The 13,980-nt window shown below is 39.2% G+C and overlaps 1 protein-coding gene across 1 annotated transcript; it reads left to right on the top strand.

Annotated features, from left to right (window-relative positions):
- The first annotated feature begins 31 nt into the window (after nt 1-31).
- LAPTM4A (lysosomal protein transmembrane 4 alpha) lies at nt 32-13,866 on the top strand. The gene is made up of 7 exons (XM_055714124.1): nt 32-220; nt 7,184-7,304; nt 9,510-9,586; nt 9,678-9,800; nt 11,040-11,135; nt 12,495-12,593; nt 13,085-13,866. Exons 1-7 carry the CDS (start codon nt 122-124, stop codon nt 13,157-13,159), a joined length of 690 nt encoding a protein of 229 aa, XP_055570099.1. The 5' UTR covers nt 32-121; the 3' UTR covers nt 13,160-13,866.
- The last annotated feature ends 114 nt before the right edge of the window (nt 13,867-13,980 follow it).

The following is a 13,980-nucleotide window of genomic DNA, read 5'->3' as shown; positions in this document are numbered from 1 at the left end:
TGGGCAGAGCGGCAGTGACGCGCGCGCGGGGGTTTAGCGGCCCTCAGCTGGAGGGGAAGTGGCTGGAGAGGGCGAGCGGCGGGCTGGGAGGCGGGAGGTTGGCGTTGCTGCTGCCACCGCCATGACGTTCAAGCGGAGCCGAGACCGCTTCTACAGTACCCGTTGCTGCGGCTGCTGCCATGTGCGGACGGGCACCATCATCCTGGGTACCTGGTACATGGTGAGAGTGCGGTGCGGGGGGCGGCCGGCGGCTCTGAGGGGGCGGTGATTGGGGTTGTGCGCGGCGCGCATGCGCGGGGTTTGGCCGGGGCCCAGCCGGGGCGCGGGGTGGGCTGCGCGCATGCGTGGCTGGCGGGCCCGGGCGGGGGCTCTGAGGGGGCCCCGGCAGTGGTGGGTGCAGCGGGCTTCCCTCTTCCTTCGCTTGGGCGCCCGCTCCCCGTGCGGAGTCAGCTGTCGTTGTGCCAGCTATCGCGACTGTCCCCTGTGCTGCTGCGTGCAGGGGAAGGCTTCCCTGGAGTCACCCGGCGTGAGTCGGGCCCCTCGTCCTTCTCGGGGTCTGGCGCAGGTTTCCCAAACCCAGTTGCCCCTCGGCGGCTTCCCGAAAAAGAAAACGAGGCAAAAGTTCAGGGCATTTTAATCTGGGTCTTTGAGGGGTACTGTTACTACTTCGTTTCTTGGAAGGTTAGAGACTGAACAGTACTCGGTGTGTCCTTGGTAAGCGAGGAGAAGTAACGTGTGGGGAGCCTGGAATTTGGGGCCTGTTGAGAACAGGATAAGGTGTGTTCTGCTGCGTAGTGTGTAACGTCTGAGAGGAAGTTGAGGGACTTCAAAATGAGTATGGCTTCTTGTTGAAGAACTTTGTGGAAAGGATAGTTCCCAGTTGTTTAGTACTCTGTTCTCAACACAACGGTTTAGGAACAATGCATACAGATTTAGTTCCCGAAGCACTCTGTTTTCTGACTGGTGGGTGCCTTTTCTCTGAGAGCAAGTTGTGGTGGTGAAGCTGAAATGTTAGGGATAGTTTTGAACTACAGTGAAGTAGAAATGTGAAAACAATACCAGCAAGTTAAGGCCTGGAGCCTTAACTTCCCTTAGTTCTCTTCAAAAGGGAACTGCATTCCCCTTTTGTTGAAGTCATTTCCTCACTTTCCTTCCCCTTACCCTCATGGGCAGTAAAAATGTGAGAATAGTTTAAAAACGTTACTTCATAGCTCTTCTCCTGAAGCTCTAACCAAAGCCTGTATTCTCCTTTACCCTTCCGCAGACTGTAAAAATAGAGAGTGCTGAGTTTTTATGTCTTGGTGCAAAGGAGCCGTGCACAGAAACTGCTTTTACAGGCATGAGGATTTAAGTTTGGAGAGTTATGGCTTATTTTCAGCAAGTATGGGGAGGGTTTTTTTAGGTTTTTTTTTTTTTCCTTGCCTCTTCCGTTGACAAAATAGGCAGACAATAAAATAGGAGGAGAAAGGAATGAAGAAGCAATATAGGGGACTGGGAAGTGTAACAAAACTCTAGGAAATAGATTTTTTTTTTCTTTTTAAAAAATAATTTGGAAGAAATGTCTTGCTGCTGTTTAAGCTTTACTGTTCATGTAAAATAGAAAAGTGAGGTCCATTGCAGTATTGAACACTGGACTTGTTCTGGAAACCTGCAAAACCTCCAGAACTTTTAGCTTGTGCTGACAGGAGATCAAGAATATGCTTCTGGTACCTCAAGTAAAAGTATACATTGTTAACGCTAAAGAGGCTGCTAATCTTTGTTATGAAACAAAAGCACCTTACTGCTTTCACCACTTTCGTTTCCTGTTCACTGGAGTATCTAGAAACTCAGGAACTTGGTGGGGATTGGTGAGCAGGGTTGGCCACGGACCACTTCCAGCTTCTACCTGTCTTGCTGTCGTTCTGTTTCACCTTGTTGCCCTGGATGCAGTGCATCTTCATCCTTTCTGAATCTGTGTGCAAATATCCGTAGTGCTTATGGATGGTGGAAAGTATGCTGGTCATTAATGAGTCTGATGGCTTGAGAGGTGGAGTGGTGTCTGAAGCAAAGTGTTGCTTTGATCTTGTGTAACTGCAACGGAGTCAGGCTGCTAGAGGGGGGAGAATGTGGTAGAGCTCAGGGTAGCAGGGTGCCTGCAAAGTACTTCATAGTTGTGTTTTTCTATAAACTGTATGAAACGCATTGTTAAGCTATGCATTGAAGACTTTAATCCAGTTCTTCCCAGCTGACAGCTGGCAAAAGGTGATAAGTTTGACAACTGTTAACTGTTTGAGCTGAAATAGTCTTACCATGAAGTCTTAGGTGGTCTTGCCTAATGCTTCAAATCAGAATTCAACTATACTTTGTAACTTTTGATGGTAAAGTACAATTTAGTCAGTGAAAATTAAACTTACCTTTCTGCTGACAAACTTAAAAAAAAAATTAAATAGCCTAGGGTATGTCAGGTTGTTTAGACATGTTAATTAATGCACTGTTTAAGTATATCGATAACACTAGTCTTTCAGACACTAGCTTTTGATAAGTATTTCTAAGTCAATTTAGTTACCTGTGCTTGTAAGTTACAGTAGGATAAATAGTAGTAACTTCCTGTGAGGGGTGAGTTTTTTTGTTGTTTGGGTTTTGGGGTTTTTCTTTTATTTTATTTTGCAAGGGAGGTAGCTTTTTGGTGGGGGAGAATGCTTAGTTCAGCAATAGCTTTGTGTTACTGAAAGTCTTGGTCGGTCTGTATTTACTGGATAGACTGTGTTCTCATGCTGTGCAGTCCTGAAGGAATTTGATACGAAGTATAAAATGGAGTCTCATAGCAATGTACTCCAGATGTTTCAGTAAGATAAGAGTTTTGGCTATTTAATAAATGTGCATTACTCTTATGTACATTTCTTTAGTATTTTTCCTATTCCTTGCTTATTTGTATGTATACTCTTAAATCTTGCATCTAATTAACTTTTGTCCTGACTAAGACAGTTACATCGCTGTCCTCGTGTACTTCTGTGAGTCTAGAGAGAGCAAGGATGTTATCTTCTAAAATGTCTACTGTAAGATCAAACTTCTAAGCATGCTTCACTCAGTATGCTGCTACCGTTTCTGATAAATAGATAAAACTATATTTGCAAAAAGATGAGTTAAGAACGTTTCTAGCGGACTCGTACTTGAGCTGCGGGACTAATACAGTTTGGTTTACTCTGCAACACCCACTACTGCTCTGTGTAGGAAGGAAAAAGAAACCTTCTATTCCTAGCCCCATAATTGCAAATGTGTGGCTTTGAAGTTTGTTTCTTCCTGTAAAGTTTATTAGGCACAGTGCTTTCCAGAAACCGGAAGCATGAGCACTGCACTAGCAAAAATCAGATCAGAGTTCAATAAACAGTCTAAAAGTAATAGCATTGTTTTGGAGGGAGTGACTGTTTCATTCTGGCAGCAGACTTCAGCGATGGAGTCAAAATGATGCAATTGCTACTGGTTAGCAGGAGGGTGAGGATGATCTCTGGAGTAGTTTGTTCACGATTTCCAGAAATGAAGGTGTATAACTGGTCTCAATCTAACCTTAACAGTGCTAGAAGCTCTGAAATAACCTATTTAAAATTATTATTTTTGGGGTGGTTATTATTTCAGTATAGTAATAAAAATTTCAAACAAAAAAACCCATCTTTTTTTTTTTCTTTTTTTTCCAGGAACATGTTTAAGGAAAAATACTGGAAAAGTGAGAGGAGGATGAGAAAGTGTAGTAGTGCAAGGGAGTTTCCCTCTCTTTTTCCCACACATAAAAGGAACTAAGTAAATGATAAGTAAGAATTCTTGTTTATGTCCAGGACTTCTAGTTACTTAAAGTGCTTGGGGAAACTTAGATGCAGGCCTCCAGAGAGATGAAGCACTTGCATGATTAGGCACTAAAGGAGGTAAAAATTAACTAATTAAAAAGCTAATGCTTGTTATGGTCCCACAGTCTTTTGAGTTTTGATCATATGGGGAACTAATACTTCCTCTTACCAGTTTGTAATAAGTACTAACTTTTTACTTGAATACCAGCTGTTGGATTTTTTTTTTAAATTTTGATATAAGCTACACCAGACTTCCATTAAGCTCAAGTTATCCCCATTATAAGAGTAAAATACATTACTTAAAAAAAAAAAACAACAAACCCTTAGTTTAGTTTTGTGTTAGTTTATCTTAATGGAACCATCTTTTGAATAAGAATTTGAACTGCATTTTGTAATTTTTTGATTTCCTAACAAAAAAAGACTAGGATGGGGACTGCTGGAGTTTCTGAGGTATTACCTCAGAATGGTGCACTATCCATTGGGTGCTGGCTTGTCAGGGTTGGTAGGGTGTTTTTTGGGTATGGAGTGGTTTTAATCTTCTAATAACACCAAGACTCACCTGTGCTATGCTTTTTCTGACTAATTCTTCATGTAGACCATTTGTGAACATATATTTTATTTGCTGTGAGTATATTCTTTCAAACTCTGATGATGCCTTGCAATCTAAACCATATTCTTGCTGCCAGTCACATTGACTATCAAGTTCAAACAAGCCTTGTGGTCTTGCTGTTATCAAGCTTATGTGAAAGAAGAATAGCTAAAACGCAGACTCTGGCTTTGTGCTTAAAAGGACTCCTAGTTTGTGGAGTTGTTGATAACTCTTAATTGAAATCCATATGTTGAATATAATGAATTGCTCGGTGCTGCGATATAATTCACAAATAGCAGTAATGGAGTACTGGAAACCCTGGGGTCTTAACTGGCAGAGGTTTGCGTTTGTTGTTGTTTGGTTTTTTTAAATTACTATGGTTCTGGGGTTTTTGTCTCACTGATCCTAACAGATTGGAGTTTGAATGACTCTTAACTTCCTATTTTCCTTGCATGCCATTTCAGGTTGAGAAAATAAAGCTTTGATACCTTGAACTGTGCTCAGTAACTAGTGAAATTACTGAGGACTTCTGTATGCTAAATTAGGACCATGGATAGGATGAAAATAAAAGTGACAGATGTAGGATCACAGTCTCACAATTCCAAGGCATTCAAGTTCTTCAGTATTTTTATATTAATTCAAGTGCTGCTTGCCTCTTTATCCTGAGGTAGATAGCCTGTCATAGCAGCTAGACTCAGTATTAAACTAGTATTTTTCTTTTGTCCTGAACTTTATCACTATTTAAACTGAAATTATGACTGTGTTTAAACAGTAAATGGTATAGCTATAATCAAATATGTCTCTGTCTCTATTTTCTGAAGTAGAAATCAATGCTTCAACTGCTAGAGATATGAACCCTGACACAGGGTTTTTAAAACAAGTATAGGGCAGGTAGTTATTTTCCAAAGTTCAAGTTGATACTCTGGGCTCACTCAAAGAGGAGGAAGTACAAGGCTTGAAAATACATTGAGAACAGAAAGCTAGAGCGGAGAAGGATGAAATGGGAGTGGTGAGGAATATAGTATTCTATACATTTGAACCATGGTGAAGCAAAGTAAGATTTGGACAAGTGGTAGATGAGCAACGTGACTGTTTGCCCTGTTGGAAATGTCTGGCAAGGGGGAAAATCTATTCATTTCAAGGCTAAAGATATTGGTAGCTAAACTTAGTTCTTTACTGCCAGCTGTACTAGTTATTATATTTTACATTCCAAGGCATAAAATGGAAGATGCAGTCGGCTGAAAGTAGCTGGCATTTCTAATACGTTTGTATAATACATTGTGATGTGATAGCACTTCCACAAAAAGATCAGCTTTGTTTTCACTAAAGGGTTCTTTTTAGCAGAAAGTGTAATCGAGCTTATCGCCATGGTATGTCTGAACCCTGGGGGGGGGGGTGGGGGTGGAGAAAAAACTCAACAAAACTAGTAACAAAACAAAAAAAAAAGCTTGCAGGAACTGACCCTTAAAATGTAGAACTCCTTTTAAATGTTCAAAAGCTTTTTTTCTTGCTTGAAACCTTCAGTAAATGTGCATAGATTTGCACTATTATTATTATCATTCACTCCTGGGACAAGACTAGTAAAAGAAGAAATATCTGGCAAATGTCGTTGTTGTGAGAACTACAGACAAGTTTGTTTCTTTCTTTTGAGGCTAATTGTAAAAGATCCTGCCTGGTGGTGGTGCCCGTACTGAATACTGATTGGAAAACGACTGCAGCTTGAAAATACCATCATGACTTTCTTTGTTACACAACGCACCCCTCTACCCCCACCCCCCTTTTTTTTTTTTGTGGCACCTCTCCAGATACTACTAACAGAAACTATGCCCCTGTAAATCTTGAATAGGATATAAATGCTGTGAAGGCAGTTTTGCAAAGGCTTAAGCTACTTTCTGACTCTTTGAGCTCTTACTGTTACTGAAAGCATTTCTGGTATGTACCAAAATGGGGAAACAGAAGTAGTCTTCAATGGCAGTGTTAAGTGAGAAGGGCCGTTAAGCACATAGCCAATGCTGAATGATTACAAATGTAGGGGTTCAGTCTTTGTGTGGTAATTTTTAACTGCACCTGTGTTTATGTAGCCTTTCTGATAAGGACTGATGAGGTTTTAATAAGTGAGGAAAGGGAGAGTGTCTTCTTCCCTGCTTGTATGAAAGCTGTAACATGGGAGAAACCAAGAAGTAAGCTACATCTGAGGATTAGAGCTGTAGTGGAAGTTTTCTTTCATATGCTCAGTATTTACTGTGTGATGCTTGCACATCCCCTTGTACTGCTTGGCTCCCAGCACTCTTTGAGGAGGGTGCAGTACCTTATTTCTGCATTAAATTAACACTGCCTTTCAATTTGTTGTAGTAAGCAGGAACTCTTCCCAAATGTTTCTTGTGTCGGTTGTTGTACCTCTTCCTTCTTGACCTCTTTTAGCTGTTTCCAGTTTAGTTTTCTGGTTCACAAATCTGTTTGTTCATCACACAGCATCTATTTAATTGTCGTTTGAATCCCTACAAACCCTATCTATCCTCTTAATTTGCAGTGTTACTTAGTTGTGATTCATTAAAACGAGCAAGTGGCCAGTGCTTTTCTGGTTGTTTTGGTAGTAGCTTAACTAAATCAGCTTGAAATTTAATCATAACTTGGGTTCTACACCCCCCACCCCCCCCAAGCTATAGGCAAAGCAGAGTTTGTTTTGAACTGAAATAAAAGATTTATTAGTGTGTCCTTAAAAAGATCATAGCTGTTGCAGTGTAAATAACCTTTAGGTAACTGTCATCTTTCTCAGGTGGTGAACTTGCTGATGGGCATCTTGTTGACAGTAGAAGTGACTCATCCAAATATAGTGCCAACTGTTGATATCCAGTATGAAGTCATCGGCAATTACTATGCTTCTGAGAGAATGGCTGGTAGGTGTTTTACTCTGCTGTCTGATTAGAATTTAAAGCATGCAGTATCATGGTGTATTTGCCTTACCACTAGTGTGTATGTAATACATGCATATTGTCTTGTTTTCTGGATTTCTCTTTAATTATTCTAGGATTGAGTTGTTCTACAAGAATAAAAAAAAACTTTTATGGAATACTATGTTTACTTCTAAGCATCTTAAATGATAAGATTTCTAAAGATTTCTTGGCATTCTAATACTTTGAGTGCTGAAGTATGTGTGGAACATCTCCAATTCACTTTCTCCATAAACATTTACTATCCTTGCTGTGTCAGTAAAACAAAAAGCAGAAAACTATTTTTAAAGACTTCTTTGGGAATTTTTAGTGATCCTCATAGATTTAAGGAAAGAGCTTTCAGCTATTGTATATGAGTTTTCTAAGAGGAAAATCATGTCATCTAAGAAGAGGGGAAGAATTGGGATACCAAGTACTTGGGTGAATGTATTTGTCTACACAGTTTGATGTGCAGAAGAAACAGAAGAGAAAGCATCATGAGCAGAATTAAACCTATTTTCCACTCTTGTGTTAAAGATTAAGTGCATGATGTGTGCAAGTGTAATTGGTGTTAGACTTCCATCTGTAATGACCAAGCTTTTCAATTGTCATATGACTTGAAACTTGTGTGCATGCTTTCTTTTTCTTGTTTTTAAATGTGCAGAAACATGTTCAGCGTGGCATTTCTAATGTGACTTGTATCAGTTTGTATTACACTAAAATTTAGGGTCAGATCCAGTCTGGAGCAAAGATAAATAGTGCAGCACAGATCTGGGGTTTGAAGAGTTCTGGTTTGGGGTCTTCCTGTTAATTGTTCATGACCCAAATTGAGGATCTGTCAAGTCTGACCTCTCACTGTAACTTGTGTTTGTTAGTAATGAAATGAGCGTGAGAATAAGGAACAGATCTTCATGAAGCAGAGATACTAAGTAAAATTACAGCAGATATCAGTAAAAAGTCATATGTTTTGTAATAAGTGTTAATGTACTTGGTAGCCTTAAGTTTATGTGACTGAGAGATGCTTCTCAAGCTGAAGGTGCTTTCTCCCCCCTTCAGTGTAAAATGGCTGCTACGTGCTTTTGACTTGAAGATTTTCATTTCCCATGTTGGGATACAGGCTAGAGAGGTTTTGTGTACATGAAAAGATACAACAATTTTGATTGTGCTTGTGGATATTGAGTAACAGATTCTCAGAAGAAAACAACACATGTTGGTTATTGCTGAGTACTTAGGGCTCTCAGAACAATGCAAAGCATTTCAGTCCTGGGAGGGCTGCCTCCTTGATGCCATCTGTGTATCTAGATACTATCTTGTACTGAATTGGGTATGTAAGTGCTTCTAGAGTGTATCCTTTCAAATCAGTTGCAGACTAGAAAGTTACGATTCTCAGATCATCTCTTTCAAGCACAGGAACCACAAAATTTTGGCTTCAGTATTGCTAAAAACATTAACTTACCACATCTATAAACTCTGAAGCTGTTTTCTTTTTCTGTGTTTAAAAATGTAAATTGTGCTTGCTGTAGGAGAACGAGTATAATCCAACTCATGGAAAGCAGCTGTGCTTCTGTCACCAGTGTCAACAGTGATGCACAAGGAGAATCTTTATCATTCAGTTTCCATGAGCATCCTGGATTCTGCTACCATTTGGCTCCTGTTCAACTTGGCTTTTGTTTGTAAATAATGGGATACCTTCCACAGAGTGATTTCCTGTTTTCCTTAGTGCTATGCTGAAGGAGCAATGTTGCTCACAGTGCCAATGACCAAATTATATAATAAAACCATTTTGAAGTGTAAAGGTTGATACTGTGCTAGCTTCACTTAAAATTCTTTCTAGTTGTAAAGTTCATCATCCACATACTTCTAGCACTGACATATATTGCAAATCAGCATGATTATGTTGCATTACTATCAAACTATGTCAGGCTTCTAATTGGTGTGTCTGAGCTTTATTCAGGCTCTTAAGTGAGAGGGTTTTTTCAAAATGCCTGCTGGCATTCTTGAACCAGATCCCTTTCCATTAGGAGAAATCAGAGTTAATTCTGATGCTGCTAGTTTGCACGTATGAAACAGTTGAGAAAAGTTCATAGTAGTGGGTAGAGCTGGGGTACCTGTCAGCTACAGTGTGACAACTTCAGGAAAAGTGATGCTTTTTTTTTTTTTCTTTTAATGCAGAAAATGCCTGTGTTCTGTTTGCTATCTCCCTTCTCATGTTCACGATCAGTGCAATGATGGTGTATGGTGCAATTGCTGTAAGTATATTTATAGTCCATGATTTTAAACTTGCTACTTGAATTTTTAACTAAATACCTTACAGGCTGCTGCTTTTCTTTTTCTTCTTAGCATCGTGTGGGCTGGTTGATCCCATTTTTCTGTTATCAGCTCTTTGACTTTGTGCTCAGTTGTCTGGTTGCCATCAGTTCTCTAACCTACTTGCCCAGAATCAAGGATTACCTGGATCAGTTGGTAAGCGTTCAGCTCAAGTTGGTGTTTTACATTTGAAATTAAACTTTTGTTTAATTGGGTAAGTGACTGAGCTATAGTTATCTTCCTGTACCTGGGAGAGAGGAACTCAAGTTGCAGCAGCCACAGGGAGTGACTGCTAGAGTGGTTCTAGGAATGAGAACTCTTCAGAGGTGGAAGGACCAAAGGTGTCATTGCTGCCTGAAAGGAAAGCCAGGAAGAGGAATGAAAGAATTCTGATGGGAATAGTTGGTTACAACTCTTAGCTACATTTGTACTCGAAACAAAGTTGTTTTTAACCCTTTAAACAATGTGGTTCTGTGGCAGGTTTGCTAGTTGTGAGGTTCAGACAGGTTAAAAATGTATTGACCCTTATTTGGTGGGGAGGGGGAGGAAGATTACAGGTAGGGATTGATGTGATATGAGGTCTTACAGTATTATGGAATGGGATCTGAGATTCTGAGGGTTCTTTTTGTGTTCTGTATGGCTTTTCTCATTTTCAACAATACCTTCTAAGACTACTAATGGAATTTTTATTAACACTGCCTGCGTTTTAACTGCAAGACTTAGTGGATAGAATTCACTGTCAGTTAATGGGGATCACAAGCTCTTTCTCTCTGGTCTTTAGATCTGTTAAAATAGATGTTTTTAAAAAAATAAAATCCTTTTGAAATTGGAGAGAAAATTTGATTGGTATTGGAAAGAAGCTTTGTTGCTGTGATCAGGGAAAGAGAAGAGTGAAATTACCAGAGGCTCTTAGTTTTGGCTCTTCAGAAGCTTGGGGCAACTTTGTTCTTCTGTTCTTCTCTGCAAACATTTATATTACTGGTTGGACTGATAGGAGGTAATTAATACTAAGTCATTAAAGAGTTGTAGAGGACCGTAAATACAAATGCTCTGCTGCAGCTGTTAAAAACGAAATTTCATGGATATCTGTATTAGCATGAGATTGAGGAAGTGACTAGGGACATGGACAGTACAAGGCTTCTGTCTATGTAGCAGTTTCCTGTGGTGACCTGCTCTTGCAGGACAGAGGCAGGATAAATACTGTACTTTGTGGGAGAATAAAGAAGAAACTAGTGAGAAATAGAACTTGTTGTTGTTTCTGGGAGAGTTGTTTATGCATGCAAGAGTTCATTTCATTTGGTGTGAAGTTTGGATGTCCTTCTGTCGTATTTGTGACTGTGCAGTGTTCATGCTTATCTCCTCCTTTTCTCTCCCTTCCTTAATTTTCTTAAATAGCCGGATTTCCCTTACAAAGATGATCTCCTTGCCTTGGACTCCAGCTGTCTTTTGTTTATTGTTCTGGTGTTCTTTGCTTTATTTATCATTCTAAAGGTAAGTTAAAACTGAAGTGTATGTCTGTTTCATGAGTTACTATATTGAGATAGTATCAATGTGAGTTAATTTTCAATGCTGAAGTAAGAACTCAGCTGCCTTCTTAATGCTGAGTTAAGAACTTACTTGGGCAGAATTGTTAGGGTGTTCAATGACAGTATGACTTAAGTCATTTGGTGCAGTGGAGTCTTCAACTAACTTGTTTGTATGCAGTGGGGCATATTTATGCAGCTCTGTCCTTCCTGAGTAGGAAGTGGGAATGCATAAAGACCAAATACCACCTTTTTGCATATGTGGAGATAAATTTGATATTTGTAATTAAGCTTGCAGCAAAGTTGAGTTTACTGCATACAAGTTTTCTAAACAGAACTTTTAAAATCTCTCGCTGTGCCTAACAAACCAGGGTGCATGTTTTGGAAGGAAGATGATGAAAGATGGAAGTGCATAGGTTAATTCAGAGCTGCATCTTTCTTCCTGCTGAAGGGTTTTATTACCATTTATTTTCTTTTTGGAGATCTAAATAGAGAGGCATTCGTTTGAATTACAAAAACTGTTCTGCAGACAAAGCATATTGGAGAAATGAGTTGATAACATTGGCCATGACAATATTCCTTTGTTGCATTCAGATTGAATTTAAGAAAAAATGAAATAATGAGAAAGAATTTTACTAATTTTCTATGCTTTCTGGCAGGGGAGAGTGAAAGCCTAATACAGTAGATTAAATTTTTTTTATTGATTGGGAAATCCTTATGTATAATCATGTGCTAACTTGCCAACAAAAAAATCTGAGAGATTAATGTTGTACAGATTAATAATAAAAAATCTAATCCTTATCAGATCATAATATGTCTTTCTACAGCAGTTAATGTTGACTTAAAGTCCAGGCTACTTTGCTCTACCATATTCTCCTTGCCACCCCAGTTGTGTCCTTGTGCCCTCTCCTTCGCACTGGTGGTTGGACAAATAGTAATCCTAACTCAGGGATGAGTGAGACTGTGCTCTTGGCCTGTCCTCCTCCTCTTGCTGGCAAGTTTGGGCTGAGATCCAGAGAGGCATAAACTGGTTGGGGATTAATTTGATTAGCACTGCTGAGGCAGATAGAGACATTAGTTGAATGGATCTGTGAATTCTTTTGGTAAAACCTGTGTGGTTCATCCTCTGAGTCACTATGATAGCAAAGCTAAACGGGGAACAGCATAGGCATGTGGCTAAATCTGTGAAGTAGCAACCATTCCACAGATAGGTATCAACTAAGTTGATTTATGTGATTTATGTGTCATATGAATGTAATTCAGCATCTAATTTCTGAATCACTAATGCATATGAGGTCTGTAAAAAGAGAAATCTCTCTTCTTTCAGGCATATCTTATTAACTGTGTATGGAACTGCTATAAATACATCAGTAACAGAAATTTGCCAGAGATAGCTGTGTACCCTGCTTTTGAAGCTCCTCCACAGGTAAAGCCTCTTTAAAATAAAAGGAACCAGCATAGCTTAATTTTGAAGTAGAAAACCACCGTATCATGTATGTTTACAAGCCTTGTCCAGCTTTCTAAAAGACTGGGAAGATTAAAGCAACTAACTTTACAGTGGGTTATTTCTTAGTTATACTCTTTTAGTGCATAGAATAGGAGGTTTTATAGAGCAAAAAGTCTACTACAAGAAAAACATTCAAAGGCTGAAGCTTTTGGATTTCACCAGTCAAAACCTTCCATGCCATTTTGCAAAACCAGGAGACAGTGGGGTGGCATGAATGTTCTAGGGTTAGGTTCAGCAGAGCAGTATACTGCTGTTGCACTTCTTGCTAGCTTACTAGAAACAGTAGTAAGTTCTTAAAAAAACATTTGCCTGCAATGGAGGATTAAGATGCTGATGGGGCATGTATGTTTTTGTTCTGTTTTTTTTTCTAAACCTTGTGCATTAATCTCCTCAAAATGTCTTCTCTTTAGTATGTTCTGCCAACATATGAAATGGCAGTGAAGATGCCTGAGAAGGAACCTCCACCTCCCTACATACCTGCCTGAAGCAATTTTTATGTTGATTAACATCTGTACCAGCTTCCTGGGGGTTTTGTCTTTTAATCTTGCAAAACTGCTTAAGTAATAAAAATATTCAGGGCTTTAGGAGCAAACTGTTCTGTTTAAAATGTTTGATATAAACTTACTAAGCAAAACACATCTGGGAGTGATTTCGTTTGCTTTAATTTTTGTTCTCCTTAATGCTCTAAAACATTTTATTGCCTTAGGGCCTTGTACTGCAAGAACTTATGCATGTGACTAACTTGTGGCTTTTAATAATAACTACTGAGCCAATCTATGATTGAAGTTAGCTACAATTATAAGTGTCTGCAGGATCGTGCCCTTAATTTATATTAATTTTTTTGTAAAGTAGTTCATAAAGACAATCTGATCATGCAGCAAAATGATGGTTTGCCTTTATCCATTTTTTGGAGGGGGAGGGGGTTTGAATGTGGTATATACGTGACTTTTTTTTTACTTTGCACTTTTCTCATGTTATCTTACCTTTTATTGTGTTTTTTTGGTTATCCTATGTCTTGAAACATAAGTTTCAAGAACTGAGGGTGGCACAGGTGTTCTATTACAATGTGCTGCAAATGCAAGAAAAGTAAATAGAAATGTGGAAGATGGTTGCATGCTTCTAATCTTAAATGTATTTTCTTCTTTGTGATAAATGATACTTAAATAAATCTTTTACGAAATGTTTACTAGTAGCCGCGGTTGATTTGTTTGTTGCTTTTCTAAGTGTACTGCAGATAGTCCCATGTACATGCATTTTAGTGGACACCAGCTTCCTACAGGTTGTTTAGTGGTTGATCTGTGTTCTT

The sequence above is a fragment of the Falco cherrug genome, chromosome 6, assembly GCF_023634085.1.
Source record: "Falco cherrug isolate bFalChe1 chromosome 6, bFalChe1.pri, whole genome shotgun sequence".
Classification (NCBI taxonomy): Eukaryota; Metazoa; Chordata; class Aves; order Falconiformes; family Falconidae; genus Falco; species Falco cherrug.
Note: the sequence above shows the minus strand (reverse complement) of the source record. Positions and strands in the feature narration are given on the sequence as shown.

Coding starts and splice junctions, on each gene's coding strand:
- LAPTM4A (XM_055714124.1), top strand. CDS start 122: ATGACGTTCAAGCGGAGCCGAGACCGCTTCTACAGTACCCGTTGCTGC. Junction 9,587..9,677: donor TGGTGTATGGTGCAATTGCT/GTAAGTATATTT, acceptor TTTTCTTCTTAG/CATCGTGTGGGCTGGTTGAT. Junction 9,801..11,039: donor AGGATTACCTGGATCAGTTG/GTAAGCGTTCAG, acceptor TTTCTTAAATAG/CCGGATTTCCCTTACAAAGA.